The 17,719-nt window shown below is 43.3% G+C and overlaps 1 protein-coding gene across 1 annotated transcript; it reads right to left on the reverse strand.

The window, feature by feature from the left end:
• Positions 1-701: 701 nt before the first annotated feature.
• LOC135257972 (uncharacterized) lies at positions 702-15,737 on the reverse strand. Its single transcript, XM_064341179.1, has 3 exons — positions 15,515-15,737; positions 13,971-15,303; positions 702-1,170 (listed from the first exon to the last, which is right to left on the reverse strand). The coding sequence occupies exons 1-3, from the start codon at positions 15,735-15,737 to the stop codon at positions 702-704; spliced, it is 2,025 nt and encodes a 674-aa protein (XP_064197249.1).
• Between the last annotated feature and the right edge of the window lie 1,982 nt (positions 15,738-17,719).

A 17,719-nucleotide genomic window follows, 5' to 3' on the forward strand; every position in this document is an offset into this window, starting at 1 on the left:
ATAATAAAATCTATCTTTATACGGTCTATGAGTCAAATCATGGACGCAGGCATGTTAGTTTGACTCATAAAATGTATAAAATATGGACAAAGCAGGGGACCAGGGATTGTCATTCTCGGTGAATCTCATAAACTCCAGTGGTTACTCAAGGTATTGCATGAATTATTGCTACAAATAACTCTTAACAGTATAATGTTAATAGATATATTACTACATGGAATAAACTAGTCACGTGCATCCCTTTTCTTTCACTTTAATGATATCATTAACTGTGTGGCGCGTACGTAGAAAATCACGTCAAAGTAGTGATTTATAAAATTTCAACATGAATCGATTTGACCGTGGAAACTGTTGTGGCTCTACGTCAGGTCTTCATTTTACGTATGCACGCAAGTTCATTTTGTAAATGAGCCCCCTGCAGTTTCTATAGCCTAATGCACAAATGAATAAAGCACTTTCTAGTGGATGTAATTTGCCACAACTCGGCATTTATTAATTATAATAATAGGGAAATGGTTGTTTATAGGAAATCCTGTTTATTTCTTAACACACTGTGTACATACATCTGCTGATGCATCTGGACACATCTTCAGCGATGTTCCTGGAATCATTGAGTGTTTCGGGTCTTTCAACATCATACACCATCCTCCAGGTGACCCAGCTGGGGCTGATCAGACCCCAGCTTGTGTCCAGATGGCTAGCTACTTATGACTCCATGGCTCTCCTCTTTTGAGCCACAGCCATCTTGAAGCCCTCTCTGCCGCATCGGTGGTACTGCAGATGGCTCTCCTCTTCCTCTCTCCCTCAATGTCCAAATTGCTGAAGGCTCTGGCTAAAGAACGGGCTGCAAATCCCCTGCATCCAACCTCCACTGGGAGACACCTTGTTCTCCACCCAGCCTGCTGACATTTGCTGACCAGTCCCGCGTACTTGGAGAGATTCCTTTCAAAGGCCTCTTCCAAGCGATCTTCCCATGGGACTGTCAGCTCCAACAGCACAGCTTGCTTGGTGGACTCAGACACAAGAACAATGTCTGGTCGCAGGGTGGTTGCTGCGATATGGTTGGGGAACTTCAGCTGCCGTTCAAGGTCCACCAACAGTTGCCAGTCCCGTGCAGAGGTCAGGATGCCTGCAGATGTTCTTCTGGTGGGTTTTGGCTGCTCCCCAGCTCTGACAAAGGCAATGGTCTGCTTGGAGGTTCAGGACTGCTGTAGCCTAAAACAACATAAATTACTTACTCTGTTTAGTTTGTTTAACTTCTTTCATCATCCAATTTTATCAAAATCTTCAGAACAGAAAGGAAACATAGCGTGCCATACGACGCTGAAGTTGGCTCCCGATTCGCAGCTCCCGATTCGAAATTTCCGGTCCACCTTAAATCGGTTGCGTTATATGATTGGACGGTTTCCCGGTCTTCCTTACGTATTTGCAAAGGTTATAATTTGCTTCTAAAAGAGAGATACGGACCAAGAAAGAAATTGAACAAAGGTGGTAATGAGAATTTAAAATATATATATTTTTAATTATGTTACGTATACTACGGACATATCAGTGTCACGCATTTTGTTTTCTCCTCAAAATCTAATAGTCTCACCATTGCATCAGGTGTGTATGAGAAAACAGGAAATAATGCACATCTGAAACGTTGTGGATGAAAAATCACTGCACCATATTCAAATAAAACTCCAAACTGTCTATATAAACAAATATATGAATAAAATCCTATTGAAAAATTGACATATTAGGCCATTTCTCATCAAAATTTTGACATTTAATTACGACAGACGGGCTCCTGAAGTGGTCTACATCCTACCCCATTTCTGTGAAATTTTACTATTGCATTTTTTAATAATCCCACCTCAAACTTTCCATGTAATCCAATAGATGGCAATTGAAAAATACGAAAGTTTGGACAAGAATTTCTCTCCAAATGTAAAAGTTCACAAAATTCTGACACTTGTTTGTGGCAGAAGGGGCCTGGTCTAATTTGTCAAATTTAGGTTCGAACTTAAAAAAAAAAAAGATTTTCGCATAGTTTTCGAACTTATTTTTTGACAGCACTATAGCTTAGCTAACGTGAGTTTCTCTGTGGCCCGCCAGCCCAGAATGCAACGTGAGGCTTGACTCGGAGCGGGTGTAATCCTGTTGCAGCCAATCACAGCCCATAGGTGCTTTAAAAAGACGTAATCAATTGGTTCAGATCATACAGTCTATGGTTCAGATGTCTCAAAGTAGCTCAGAGATATGTACCTTAGTTTTATTTATCATATCACACACATGCCCGCCTGATTTGCAGGCAGCCTTTTGCAGGCCATATAAAAATTCAAAAGGGCCCTATCCAGCCCGTGGGCCGCTAGTTGAATAGGCCTGGTCTATGGAATAGTCACACGGCAGCTATTCGGCTATTTTACACCCGGCCCCCTCACGCCAAGCCCCCCGGCTCCCCACAAACGTAAATACTGTGTTGCGTGCATGGTTGCACGTCACTTCATGACGTAGATCGATAGCAACCAAGCGGCCAAAACCAGACTTCGTTTTTGAAGCTCATTTCCTGGTGTTGTAGTTCCTGGTTGCTCACTAGCGCCACTACGGATGGCTCCAGTATAGGTGTTTTCATATCCGGTTTCCATGTAAGTCTACGGTACAAATGTGATCAAAATACAAAGTCAATAATTTTTTCTCACAAGAACAAATAGTCATAATAGGTGTATTTTATTCGTCTTATGACTGTCCATGGGTCGATTTCATGATTTATTGCGTCATTTGGGCACAGTGCCAATATTTGTTCTGGACCAATGAGGTACAGCTTGCGTCACTTCTGGATTACTGCAGAGGACTAAGCTACAATAGGGGCTACAGTCTATGGTCACTGGGGTGGGCGGTGGCGCCTCTTGGCCCTGACATTGCGGCTCCGGCCACGGTCCACCTGTGTGAAGTCAGAAAATGCAGGCATCCCATTTCGTAGTGATTTCATTATGGCGTGTGCTATTTACAGCTGCACTAGACGACCATAAAATAATCCGCCACTTACATTTTTCGGTAGCCGAGTCATTTTTACTATTTCCTTTAGCCTACTTAACCAAATAATTAGTTGGCAGAAAGCGTAATCAGCTTGCTATATTTCGTAGTCCAGTAGCCTATGCTAAAACAGTTCGCAACTTCGGCTACCAAGCCATTTGACTAGCTAGCTAACCTTAACCGGCAAACATTCCATCTGTCAGACGTGTTTGACGGCTTGTCAGTCGTGTACATTCCGTAAATGTCTACCTGGGCCATGCTTCATGCATGTGACAAAGCTAATATAATCCCGATTTTGGGATAAACACAGCAAAATTTTCAGTTTCACGAAGCAAATTAAGAGTCTTAAGGTTTATTTGCTGGACAACTTACAACACACGATGAAATCACACACACAGAATTAAACGAAATTAACCATCTTTGTAAGACTGGCATTTAGAAAGGAACATGTTTTTAGCATTTAAGAGACCGACAAGAGCATTTAAGACAGTGGTTCTCAGAATCGGTCCTGGGAGCTCCTTGCGTATATTGGCTTTTCTCCATTGGTTTTGATGATCTACAAGAAAAAAAAAAAAAGCCTAATAATAATTAGAAATTCAATGTACATTATTTTTGTCTTCATGCACCAGGTGGAAAACTTGCTGTACAAAGTGCGTTGTCATATTTACACGCCTGCAGATCAGTTAGTTCATTTTTTATTCGGTAAAAAGTGACTTGCAAACGATCGGTCAGCTAGCGTCACCCAGCAAGTGAACACCACAAACGGCGATGGAGTAGTAGCAGTTACTGGCTCATTAACTGACTGCGGCGAAAACCTACAACGATAACTTACTTGGTTAACAGCAGGTCTACCAGACAGTTATATGAAAATTAGCCTAGTCAAATCACCAGTAGCCTACACATCTCTGATTGATTGACCATCAGTGTAGTCGATGTTCTTCCCCTGTGGTTCATATTGCTAATTCGTGAGCTAACCACGGATAGTCTACCTAGCTCACTGGCAAGCTGCAGTGATATGCTAGCTAAGCATATTCGTTTTGCTGAGAAACATAAATTGAAGATAACTGAACATAATTGTATTATTAATGTCATACATGTAACATGATTACATGACACAGTACAGTCACGGATGGAAATTAAACTCCGTAAACATTTGATAATATATTTTAAAACATAACGGCAGACAGTCAGCTAGCCTCAAGTTTGTTCTGCAATTGTTCGTTCAGATTGATGGGCTTTTCCGCACCGGACTGTCAATCACATCGTAAAATCACAGAACCGCTTAACTCTATGGTTTTGGCTCCAAATCGACAACATGGCCGCGCCCGCCATTGAGCTTCAAAACGCGTTTTAGAGACCCACGGAGAGTCAATGGGTGACGTCACAGTAGCTTTGTCCATATTTTTTACAGTCTCTGGGTTACACCCACTGAATGGCAGAAAGACTACTGAGTGATAGCGTTAGCGTTCAGCTTGAATGCCGTGAAAACACAAAAAACACATCTAAAATGGGAAAGAGCTGTTGTGCGATTGACTGTACAAATAGATTCAACAAGAAATCGGAGCTATCTTTTTTACAGACTGCCGAAAGCTAAAGAAAAGAGAAGCAAATGGATCGCTGCAATTCGCAGAAACAGCTGGAATCCAGGCACCGAAACGTGGATTTGCGGTTGTCATTTTGTGTCAGTTATGTTGGATTTTTGGGTAAAATCATACCTTAAATTATGTAGGTTACTGTATTGACTACTCATCAATTAAATATTTAGAATCTTTCATTTATATTCTGTGTAACTGTAAAGTTTTTGTCAGCATTTATTAAAAAACATCCATGATGATGATGCCTTGTGTTGTACAAACAAAGGGGGGATGGTTAGATAGTATTAGCTAGCCAAGCATATAAATTATTAAGGTATCATGCCGGGTTGGTCTTCTGCTGCTGTAGCCCATCTGCTTCAAGGTTCGACATGTTGTGCGTTCACAGATGCTCTTCTGCATACCTCGGTTGTAATGAGTGCTTATTTGAGTTACTGTTGCCTTTCTAACAGCTCAAACCAGTTGGCCATTCTCCTCTGACCTCTGCCATCAAACAAGGCATTTTCGCCCAGAGAACTGCCGCTCACTGGATATTTTCTCTTTTTCGGACCATTCTCTGTAAACCCTAGAGATGGTTTTGCGTGAAAATCCCTGTAGATCAGCAGTTTCTGAAATACTCAAATAGCTCGTCTGGCACCAACAACCATGCCAAGTTCAAAGTAACTTAAATCACCTTTTTTCCTCATTCTGATGCTTGCTTTGAACTTCAGCAGATCGTCTTGACCATGTCTGCATGCCTAAATGCATTGAGTTGCTGCCACATGATTGGCTGATTAGATATTTGCGTTAACGGGTGCAGTTTGCAGTTGAACAGGTGTACCTAGTAAAGTGGCCGGTGAGTGTATAATTATAATGACATAATTTTATTTCCCCAGCAAAACATTTTACAAGTTTAGTGTATATGTTGACTAATTAGGAAATCTGGCAGTCACATTTTTAAGTTGCAGCAGTACAGTAAAATATATCTGATGAAAAACACGTTTTCAATGTACAAACATGCCAAGTTAATCACACATACAAAACACTATCTACAAGTCATTAACCACTTAGCGCACACCCCCTAGTGGTCGGCATGCCGGCGTGCCTAGATTGTTCAACTTAGACATTCATTGCTCCTGCAACCAAAGTATGAGTTGAAAACAGAAACGCATTGTTTTAGTTTCATTAGTAGACGATACACGATAACTATGCCGAATACAGAGTTTTGCAGCACCACCATTGTCGCTCTGGTCATTCATTTAACAAGCATCCCCTCCCTGCAGTCTCATCTACAGCGACACCCCCCCACCCATGACATAATGGACAATATTGTCTCTCTGGTCATTCATAAAAATATTCTTTCACCACTCGTCATAGCAACAAGATAAACCTCACAATAGCCCTAAGATATGCCAATACAGCAGTGAAAACGCTGTTCGCTGAATAACTAAATAAACGAGAAAAAGTTTTAAAAAATGATACCATGTCATTCTACAGTCAATATCCGGGACTAAATATTGAATAAATACACAACCTTACCATTGGTTTTATGCGTAGAGATATCCCATTTGAGACTGAGTGGTCGTATATTGTCTTGGACAATCCATTTGTGACATATACGCACATTTGTGATGTCTGGGTACCTTCCAAAATAGCTGTGCGTAATACCACATGTGTTGCTTACAGCGTTGTTGCCCTTTTTAGTACAGCCTGGATTGATTGACAATTTATTTATTCAGTAGGGGAGAGTATAAGCTTTCCAACGATGTATAACATGTCTAATTTTGAGTAAAAATATTTTTTGAGTAAAAACAGTTGATTTGTTGTGAAATACGTGAATTTGTTGTTATTTACAGCAATGCATAATTTAGACATTTTGGGTAGATTTGGAAATGCTGGGTGCACTGCTTAGTCTTTAGTAGTTCTACATATCCAGCCTTAGATTTTATGAACTTGTGGTCAAGAGGTTTTTGAACCAGGACATGTATACTTTAACCTGCTGTATATATGCAATCTCCCAGTATTTCATTGCGAACTAAAAAATAGCAAATTCTTTTTAGATTTTTTGCCTAAACAATTGCATTTGTGGCACTTTATTTCTTCCAAAATTATTAATATACAGTAATCTAAGCTAGTATTGTAAATGTCTTGCTTCATTTAAGCCATTTTTCAAGTCTCTGTGGTGTTCACATCTGGAGTTATAAAGCTTTAAATAGGGTACCCCCTAAATGGGCAAGGATTGGCCAGATTTGGCATATGCGCTAAGGGGTTAAACATCCAATGAGAATTTCAAGTACAAGTATATTTTCCTTATGTGTATAATTGTTCAAATGTGAACCAATTACACCTTCTTATTTTAAGAAAGTATGCTATATTAGTGTGCCTATAGGGTTCACCTTTTCAAAGTTCCATTTAGTCTAAAACTGGTTATTCAAGCAGTAGGCTTACCATATGACATGAAAGACATCCCAGCACCAGTCCATCAAAGAATTCCGGGGAGAATCCGTAGTTACATGAGAAAACTGAAGTGAGTCAGGTACCCTTCACAGTAAAAAGCAATTTTAGCACAGCGCTTCTGATTGCTTGTGTCGAAAGTGATGCAATGAAAACAGCAATAGATTTACTTTGCCGTCACATCGGTCCAGAATGTAAATAAGTCAGGCATTTTTCAGGCTTGGGATAAATTTTACAACAACGTTAATACGATGCTATTACTATTCACGTAATACAATAAGTTGCTTGCATTGTTAAAATTGTAGTATATGGTTATTATAAAGTTACATGTATTGTTCAATACATCATAAATTGAACATGTATTAATTTACAAAGTTTTTGGGTGCCTTGTGTGTATTAAAGAATGGAACCAGTTTTTGTTCCATCATGAATCTAGCTGTCTAGATTCATGATGGAATAGACTTTTCTGAAGCTGGAATGCGTTGTAATGTTTGCTGAACGTACCGGAGTCAGGTTAGAAGTCGGACGGCCCTAGTAATTGATTTAGTGGTCTTCATTTAATTTATTTCCACCATTCCTTCATCCAAAAAGGTGGCAACAAAAGCAGTCCAGAAATGTATCAAGTTCAACGAATATTTCAGAATTTTATGTAATGACTTTTCAGAAGCTGGAGGAAACTCTGACAGGAAGAGGTCCGGCAGACCCAAAGCCACAACAGAATCAGAAGACAAGTTTATGAGTGTCAACAGCTTGTGTGATAGGCGGCTCACAGGACAACAGCTTCAAGCACTGCTTAACAGTGGTCGAAGTAAGCAAAACTCAGTTTCAACTGTGAAGAGAAGACTTCAAGCTGCAGATTTGACAGGTCGAGTGGCAGTACGAAAGCCATTGCTAAAATGGCTAAATAAGAAAAAGAGGCTTGCCTGGGCCATGAAGCACCGGCAGTGGACTACTGAAGACTGGAATCCGCTTCTTCACCTGCTGCTGTAAAATCTTCCGTGGACTTATCCATCAACTTTCAGACGCTTTTAACGGACCTAAACTCTGAGTTATCAAGGACTAAAACGCCCCATGAGCTATGCCTCCTCTTACCTCGCATCTTGGCTGCGAAGGCTGCGCCCGCCTCATCCAGATGGTCTCAGAATTGGAAGGGAGAATATCCGTTCTCTATCGGATCAGGGAAGACAAAAAGTCCATTGACTCCATGGTGTCGTTTTGCCCTGCACCAACGATGGCTGCTGGGGAGATGGCTCCACCTGTCTTGTGTGTGGTCTCTGCCCTGACCCAAGGGGTCTCTGCCCCGACCCAGGGCCTTGGGTGCTAAACCCAAGGCCCTGGACAATTCTACTCCACTCCCGGAGTCTTGGACCGTGGCAGGAGGTCGTGGAGGGAGACGCTCCTCTCGCGTCCCCCCATCGCAAGGCATCAAGCTCATAAACAGGTTCGATATCTTAGATGAGCAAGAGTTTCCTTCTGTGAACGGGAGTTCTCCATCTCCCACTGTCCACTCTGCAGCGGGTGCCGGACGGCTTTCCTGTCTGACTGCACCTCGTCGCTCAGGGCCAAACTCCCTCTCGGCCCGGGCAGGGCCTAGATCCACTCCTCGGCCCACATTTGAACACTTGGTCCGAGCTCACTCTCCTCCTCCTCTTGTCTCAGTAGCAGAGCCCTCGCTGCGCCCACTTCCTCCCTATTCCCTGGTAATTGGTGACTCCATTATCAGAAACGTAAAGAGCAAGTCGGCAGTGACTCTCTGCTTTCCGGTGCTAGGGTCAGAGATCTCTTTGAACGCATTCCTAGCTTGCTGATTAAACACCCCCTCGCCCGTAATATAATTGTTCATATTGGTTGTAATCAATCAATCATTCAATCAAACTTTATTTATATAGCACCTTTCAGACATATCTAATTGCCAAGTGCTTTACAAGCGATTGACAAAACAGAATGCCCCTCCCAATACCTCTTCATTCAATGCTGATGATTTTCTGAAATTCAAATAAGATTGATTCAATCAGAGATAAAATCAATGATTCACACTGCTCAGAATGATGGCTATGATAAATCCATTACTTTGATGGATGCAGGCACTGTGACTCGAACCAACTGCACTCTTTCACAGTTCCTAATAATTTCCCCTGAAGCCTTTACCAGCTTGGTAACTGCTTCCAAATCTACAACCTGCATATTAGACACTATACCATCTAATCTTTTTAAGGAACTGTTTCCTGTTTTAAATAGTTATATTCTTAATGTTGTCAATAAGTCGCTTTCCATGGGCTCTGTGCCCTCAGCTTTTATTAGCCATTATTAAACCACTACTTAAAAAACCTAACATGGATCCGCAAATTCTAAACAATTATAGACCAATTTCCAATCTTCCATTTATGTCGAAATTACTCAAAAAGGCTGTTGCTGATCAACTTACTGCCTACCTATCAAACAATAATCTTTTTGATAAATTTCAATCTCGCTTTCGGGCCCGTCATTCTACTGAAACCGCCTTGACCAGAGTAATCAATGATCTACTGCTTACTGTTGATTCTGACTTAACATCATTGTTGCTGTTTCTTGACCTAAGTGCAGCTTTTGACACTGGCGACAATAGCATACTTCTCAGCCGCCTGGAGAAGCATATTGGCCTCCAGGGGACGGTGCTTTCTTGGTTTCATTCTTATGTATCAAATAGAACTCAACGTGTAATTTACAATAATACAATCTCTGAATTTTCTGAAGTAAAGTTTGGTGTACCACAGGGATCGGTCCTTGGCCCTTTGTTTTTTTCTATTTATATGGTTCCCCTTGGTGACATCATTTGCAAATGTTGTGTTAAATTTCATTGCTATGCTGATGATACGCAGCTATATGTACTTGTAAAGCCAAATGACCTTTCCCAACTCCTATATTTAGAGGCATGTGTATCATAAATAAAAAAATGGATGGGTATGAACTGCGGTTAAATGCTGATAAAACAGAGTTATTAGTCGTTAGACCAGCCAAACATGGACACTTGTTTCAGAATTTGAGTGTTAACATTGATGGCTGTATTATTTCCGAAAGTCCGACCATCAAAAACCTTGGAGAGATTTTTGATTCTCGTCTGACATTCCAGCCTCATATCAAGGCTATTACTAAGATAGCATTTTATCATATTAGTAATATTGCTAAAATCCGGCCCATTCTTTCATTGCGTGATGCTGAAACTTTAATATATGCATTTGTACCTTCTAGGCTTGATTACTGTAATGCCCTTTTCTCTTGTCTTCCTAGTTGTGCTACGAGAACTCTTCAGCTCTTTCAGAACACTGCAGCTAGAACCCTGACAAAAACTAATAAATTTGAACATATAACACCCATTCTGGCCTCTCTTCACTGGTTACCAGTACAAGCTAGAGCTGATTTTAAGGTCCTTCTTTTAACTTATATGGTCTTGCATGGTCTTGCACCACATTACCTATCTGAGCTAATTACACCATATTTACCGGTACACCCTCTTTGCTCTCTCGATGCTGGTCTTCTGGTCATTCCTTCAGTAAAGAAAAAATCAGTTGGTCACGGAACATTTGCCTACTGTGCACCTTATCTCTGGAATGGCCTTCTATTATATGTTAAAGAAGCATGTTCAGTTGAAACATTTAAATCAAGACTAAAAACTTACCTTTATTCACTTCATTACAGCCTACACTAGAACTGCACCCCTGTAACACTGATGGCAGGTAGGGCTAGTAGAGATGTATTGCGTCTTTGTGTTTTAAATACTATGTTTTTAATATTGTTTTAAATACTGTGTTTTAAATACTACATTTCAAATGATCTCAAATTGATCTCTTAAATTACATTTCTTTTCCTTTCTTTCTTTCCTTTTTCTTTAATGCATCTCTTTTCTGCATTATTTGTAAAGTGTATTGGGACCACGCTGCATGGTGATTCTGCACTTTAAATAAAATTGATTGGATTGGATTGACTGATTGGATTGGAAGGTCTTATAGACTGATTAATCTAAATTTGAAATATTTAGGTTACTCACGTAACCCCGGTTCTCTGAAACATCAAGTGGAGAGATCCACCTATGGGGAATGACATCCGGTCATGACTCCTCAGAAGCATCCAATTGCACCAAGTGTGACTCTGACAGAAAGTAGCGCGTCCAATGCTACAGGAGGCACCGCCCTCCTGTAAGAGCATATAGGACACTGCAGCACTACTACTCATCAGTGAACATATTCGCTTCTCGTGCACAGCAAGCAGGGCAGTCTTGGTGGAGCTCTCCACTCGATGTTTCAGAGAACCGGGGTTATGTGAGTAACCTAAAGTTCTCTTTCATCATCTCGTTTCGAGATCCACCTATGGGGAGACATGGACAACTCCCAGATTGCCCTATGCTCACAGGTGAGAAACTAGTCATGCTAGCAAGGGCAGCCTCTCCCCTTGAGGGGAGGGCGTGTCTGGCACATCCCATGCAAGGAAGTACTAGGTATGTGGAGAAGCCCAGCCTACAGCTGAACAAATCTTCTGCAAGGAGGCCCCATGGAATAGGGCCCACGATGCAGCCATACCCCTCGTAGAATGAGCCCTCAGGCTCAAAGGGGAGTGTTATCCCCTTTCAATCAATCAATCAACTTTTATTTATATAGCGTATTTTACAACAGTTGTCACAATACGCTTTACAGACAGCCCTAGCCTAAACCCCCACAGGAGCAAGCCTAAGGCAACAGTGGCAAGGAAAAACTCCCTGTGGCAGATGGGGAGAAACCTTGGAAGGAACCAGGCTCAAGGGGGAAACCCATCCTCCTCTGGTCGGCTCAGGGTGCCGACTGGTGACCAGCATGTCAGCCAGTTTATGCAGAAGATATAAGTGATGTGGCTCAGATGATGGGTGGGGCCAGGTGGCGGTGATGGGGAACAGCAGGTGGCGGCAGATGTGGGCAGGGTGGAGGCAATGACGAAGGAGGGGCTGGACCGCAGAGGTGGGGGAGACCAGACGACTCTCGATGCACTCTCAAGTGTTGGGGCAAGAGCCCCGCCGGCAGCGTGGGGAAGAGGGTGGAAACAGCAGTTAAGGGATTTGCAATATAGCAGACAGTGAGTAAGTGCCAGTGGTATGTATTGTGGGACCCCGCCAGGAGTAGAATATGGCTGCATATCTACTAGGACAGGGATGGAGAGCCCTTGCAGTCATGAGGGGTAGACAACCATACCCGCCTATCAAGAGCCAGCCCATGTAAAGTCGGGTTACAGCTGATTGACAGGTGACAGTAAGGAAAGGATTGCCACCTAGAAAGCTCTATGACTACAGGCTTCTCGCACCCTGTCTCCAGACCATAACAGATTGTAAGCTTGAGCATAGAGGTGCGTTTTTAATCTAGATTTAAATATTGACACTGTGTCTGACTCCTTTACAAATAATGGAAGCTGGTTCCACAGTAGTGGGGCCCTGTAGGAGAAAGCCCTACCACCTTTTATGTTCTTGGAAATTCTTGGGACTACCAAGTAGCCTGCGTCTTGAGATCGGAGTGACCTTGTGGGCTTATAAGGTAGGAGCAGGTTCGATATGTACACAGGTGCACGTCCATGCAGAGCTTTAAAAGTCAGGAGCAAAACCTTGAAGTCTATCCTATACTTAATGGGTAGCCAGTGAAGCGATGCTAGTACTGGTGTAATGTGCTCATACTTCTTAGTTCTGCTCAGGATACGAGCAGCTGCATTCTGCACAAGCTGGAGACTCTTTAACGAGTTATTAGGGCAGCCAGAAAGCAGGGCGTTACAGTAGTCTAACCTAGACGTAACAAACGCATGGATCAATTTTTCAGCATCCTCGACTGGCAGGAAATGTCTAATTTTAGCTATGTTGCGCAGCTGAAAGAAGGCAATTCTGGATGTGTTTTTTATATGGGTGTCAAAAGATAGATCAGGATCAATGGTGACACCAAGGTCTTTAACGACCATATTAGGTTCAGCCAAACAACCATCACAGTTTAAGGTGAGAGTAGACAATTTCTCCCTTAATATTTTGGGACCTAAAACCAACATTTCAGTCTTGTCTGAATTTAGGAGCAGAAAATTTGAAAGCATCCAAACCTTGATATCTACAATACAGGCCTCTTTGAGTCATATGCCATAGCAATAGCTTCCATAAGCTAATGAGACAGCTGCTTAGAGATGGCTTTTCCTTTGCAGGGCAGGCCCCAGGTGACAAAGAGCTGGTTGCTCTTTCTGAAAGCCTTAGTCCTTGTCATATACATGTGGAGATCACGCGCAGGATATAGCATATGCAGCCTTTGATCCTCTTGAGAGGAGTAAGGCGGTGGGTGAAAAGCAGCAAGCTCCAACACCGCACACATGAAAGCTGGGAAGCTTTTAGGCATGAAGGCTGGATTGGGCTTAAGAGAAACCCTATCCATATTAGGGGATAACATTGCGCATGAGGGATGCACTGAGAGCGCATGGAGGTCACTGACTCGCTTAGCCGAAGGTACAGCGAGCAGCAATGCTGTCTTGAGAGACAGCAATTTTAACGCTATCTCATTTATATGCTCGAATGGCCGTAGAGACAGAGCCTCCAGCACCAATGATAAGTCCCAAGAAGGGATGTGCTTTTTAGCAACAGGCAGAGAATGGCGAGCCCCCTTCATAAACCTGCGAATGAGGGGGTGTTGCCCCATTGCATAGTCGGTGAAACCAACATGACAAGCAGTGATAGCTGCCAGGTAGACCTTAATGGTTGAAAAGGATTACCCTTTATCCATAAGGTCCTGTAAAAAGCACAGCACATCAGCAACAGAGCACTGGTAAGGCACTGACTGATGAGAGGCACACCATCCTTCAAATACCTGCCACTTAATTTCATAAAGTGACCTGGTAGAGGGCGCTCTAGCACATTGTATGGTAGCAGCAATGCGAGAGGGGACCCCTATCGCAATAAGGTCATACCTCTCACAGGCTAAGCCCAAAGAGCTATTCGCTCTGGGCGGGGGTGGTGTATTTCCCTGCTCGCCTGAGACAGTAGGTCCGTGCGTAACGGGAGTGCGCATGGCTGTGCATAAAGGAGAGGGATAATCTCTGCCAGCCACGGTGATTTCGGCCACCTGGGTGCTATCAGGATCAGTGTCAAGCTCTGTTCTCTCACTCTGGCTAGAGTGGGAGAGATGAGAGCGAGGGGAGGAAACGCATAAAGGAGCACATCGGGCCATGGGTGGGCCAGTGCATCCATGCCGAGAGACGCACAGCTGGATCGGCCACTTCCCATTCACAATACGTCCCTCCTGAGTGGCACCCCACCCCGAGAGGGACGCGTCTGTTGTCACGACTTTCCTCATGAGAATGATGTCGAGAGGGGTTCCCTGAGTGTAAAAGTCTGTGTTTTCCCAGTGACGCAGAGTTTGGTAGCACTCGCGTGTCACCGAGAGGCGACGATGGAGATCGCCCACGGGGCTGAGGTGGAGGGATGAAATACACCTCATAAAGCTCCTCATTCTGAATAGCCCTAGCGGGACGACGTGAGAAGCTGAAGCCATCAGCCCTTGCAGCCTGAGGTATGTGCGATACTGTACTCTCGAGCCCGGTTTGAACTGAGAGAGACAGACTCTGAGTGATAAAATGCGGTCTGCTGATAGCCAAGCTCGCATCGACACAGAGTTTAGGTCCAATCCCAAGAACGTTACACTCTGGGATGGAGAGAGATTGCTCTTGGAGAGGTTCACTCTGAAACCAAGAGACGACAGATGTGTCAGAACTAGCTGTGTGTCCTGCACAACTCTGACTTTCGAATTGGCGATGATGAGCCAATCGTCGATATAAGTCAGAATTCTGACTCCCGTTAGTCTCAATGGAGCCAGACCCGCCTCTACACAATGACAGAACACCCGTGGGCTTAGGGAGAGGCCGAAGGGTAGAACTGTGTATTCGTAGCAAACACTGCGATGGGCGAAGCGGAGAAATTTTGTGTGAGGGGGGTAGATGCCTACGTGGAAAAAGGCATCTTTCTGATCAATTGATGTGAACCAATCATTCTGACGTATTGAGCGTAGAAGAGTGCAGTACGTTAACATTTTGAAGTTGTATTGCCTCAAATGTTTGTTTAGCACCCTGAGATCCAAGATCGGACGTAGGGAGCCGTCCTTCTTTGGAACCAGGAAGTAGCGAGAATAAAAGCCATGTTGGGCTTGATCTCGCGGAACCACACGGATCGCCCCTTTGTGTAAGAGAGAAGAGATTTCCTCCTCTAAAACATGGGGCGTGCTCTCTTTGGTTTGAGAGTAAATGACTCAGTTGAAACGTGTGTTTTAAAGAGAATCTTTTCACACAGATTTTTATTTTTTGGCCTTTCAGGGCAGAAGCCTTGATTAAAAATGGCCTGGTGTTGTTGTGCACACTGAATGTGGGTAACACTGCCTGTGTGGCTCAAACAGAGTCTCCCTCTCGGGCCACTGAGAGGGGGGACTGAGGCTAGGGGACACAGGAACTGGTGCCCCGACCACAGCGAATATAGGGGTGGGGACCCCTGGGGGGGGAGGGGTCGTCCCCCTGAACTTGAAGTCTCCTCTTCTTGAAGCGGTGAGATGTGTCTAACTGGGCAGAAGGAATGGCGTCCTCCTTGCCTGAGTCACTACACGCAACTGGCATGTTGTCGTGCTGCGACTCAGGCGCCTCTCCCTCCAGTATAGGGGTACCGAAGAGGGAGAGGGGAAGGCCCAACATGGCTGGGTCAGACTGGTCAGCCCAGCTCAGGGTCGGAGGGTCGTAGTGCTATCGTCCTCTTTATCAGAGTCAACTGCGTAAATTTCAATAAAAACTGGAAAAATGGAGGTGTTCTAAAACTTTTGACCGGTAGTGTATCATTAGTTTAGGTGTATGTACAGTGAGCACCATAATTCACTGGACAGTGACACATTTTTTGTTATTTTGGTTCTGTACTCTAGCACTTTGAGTTTGAAAGGATACATTGAGGATTTAGTGCAGACTGTCAGCTTTAATTTGAGGTATTTTCATACATATCGGATGAACCCTTTAGAAATTATACAACCTTTTGTACATAGTCCCCCCCATTTTCGGGCATCAAAAATATTGGACAGTTTAACATAATGTAGAATGAAGTAATCATTTTTAATATTTGGTCACATATCCTTTGCATGCAATGACTGCTTGAAGTCTGCGACACATAAACATCACCAGACGCTGGGTATCTTCCCTGGTGATGCTCTGCCAGGCCTGTACTGCAGTCATCTTCAGTTCCTGCTTGTTTTGGGGACTTTTTGCCTTCAGTCTCCTCTTCAGCATGTAAAATACATGTTCAATTCGATTCAGATCCGGCGATTGACTCGGCCAGTCAAGGATTTTCCACTTTTTGGCCATCAAAAACCCCTTCGTTGCTCTAGCAGTATGTTTCTGGTTATTGTCTTGTTGCATGATGAAGTGCCGTCCAATGAGTTTGGAGGCATTTGGTTTTATGTGAGCAGATAAAATATTTCTGTAGACTTCAGAATTCATTCATACTTCTGTCTGCAGTCACGTTATCGATGAAGACAAGTGAACCCGTTCCACTGGCAGCCATACAGGCCCAAGCCATAACACCCCCTCCACCATGTTTCGCAGATGAGGTGGTATGCTTTGGATCATGGGCATTTCCTTTTTTTCTCCACACTTTCCTCTTTCCAACACTCTGGTACATGTTAATCTTTGTCTCATCTGTCCAGACATTACATTACATTACAGGCATTTGGCAGACGCTCTTATCCAGAGCGACGTACAACAAAGTGTATAACCATAACCAGGAACAAGTATGACGAAACCCCTAGAGAGAAGTACCGGTCCAAGTACAGGGAACAACCGCATAGTTCAACTTGGACCCTGATGGTTAAACTGATTAACACTAACAACGAGAATGGCAACAACGCAATCTATGGAAAAATAAAAAGAAATAAAAATACAAGTAGTCGTTAAGACAGTTGATGCGCCTAAGTCACCTATGAAACAGCTGCCTAGTTACAACCCTAAGTTTAGTCATTTACAGGGGGGAAGGGAGGGATGGGGAGAGGTGCAGCCTGAAGAGGTGGGTCTTCAGTCGTCGTTTGAAAATTTTTTGTTTGAAAAGACTTTGTTCCAGAACTCTTGGGGCTCTTTTAGGTGCTTTTTAGCAAACTGTAATCTCGCCTTTCTGTTCTTCAGGCTTATCAGTGGTTTGCATCTTGTAGTGTACCCTCTGTCGTCCTGCTGGTGTAGTCTTCTACGTATGACAGACTTTGACACATCTACACCTGCGTCCAGGAGAGTGTTTTTGATCTGTTGGGCTGTTGTCAGGGGGGTTTTCTTCACCATAGAGAGTATTCTCTGGTCATCCACTACACCGGTCTTCCTTGGTCTACTGGGTCTTTTTACATAATTGAGTTCACCAGTTGTTTTTTTTCTTGTTAATAATGAACCAAACTGTTGACTTGGGCATGCCCAGGGTTTTTGCAATGTTCCTGATTGATTGATTTTAATTTCTGAGCCTTATGATGGCCAGCTTAATTTGCATCGACACTGCTGTATTCCTCATGTTGTCACACCCCAACAACAATCTCCAAAGGCAATTGCAAAGTCTAGAATCAAGACTAGACATCAACAGCTCTCTTCTGCATTCACTAACGACACAAATGAATGCACCTGCCTAACGAAACACATCTGTGAAGTCAAGTCAACAA

Source organism: Anguilla rostrata, chromosome 6 (genome assembly GCF_018555375.3).
Source record: "Anguilla rostrata isolate EN2019 chromosome 6, ASM1855537v3, whole genome shotgun sequence".
NCBI classification, from domain to species: domain Eukaryota; kingdom Metazoa; phylum Chordata; class Actinopteri; order Anguilliformes; family Anguillidae; genus Anguilla; species Anguilla rostrata.

Excerpts from the sequence above, each read along its gene's own strand:
- LOC135257972 (XM_064341179.1), bottom strand. The coding sequence starts at position 15,737 with ATGTTGGGCCTTCCCCTCTCCCTCTTCGGTACCCCTATACTGGAGGGA. Across the intron at positions 15,304-15,514 it reads CCACCCCTATATTCGCTGTG|TCATTTACTCTCAAACCAAA; the intron begins GTCGGGGCACCA and ends GTTTCAACTGAG. Across the intron at positions 1,171-13,970 it reads TTGGGCTTAGCCTGTGAGAG|AGCTGGGGAGCAGCCAAAAC; the intron begins GTATGACCTTAT and ends TGCCTTTGTCAG.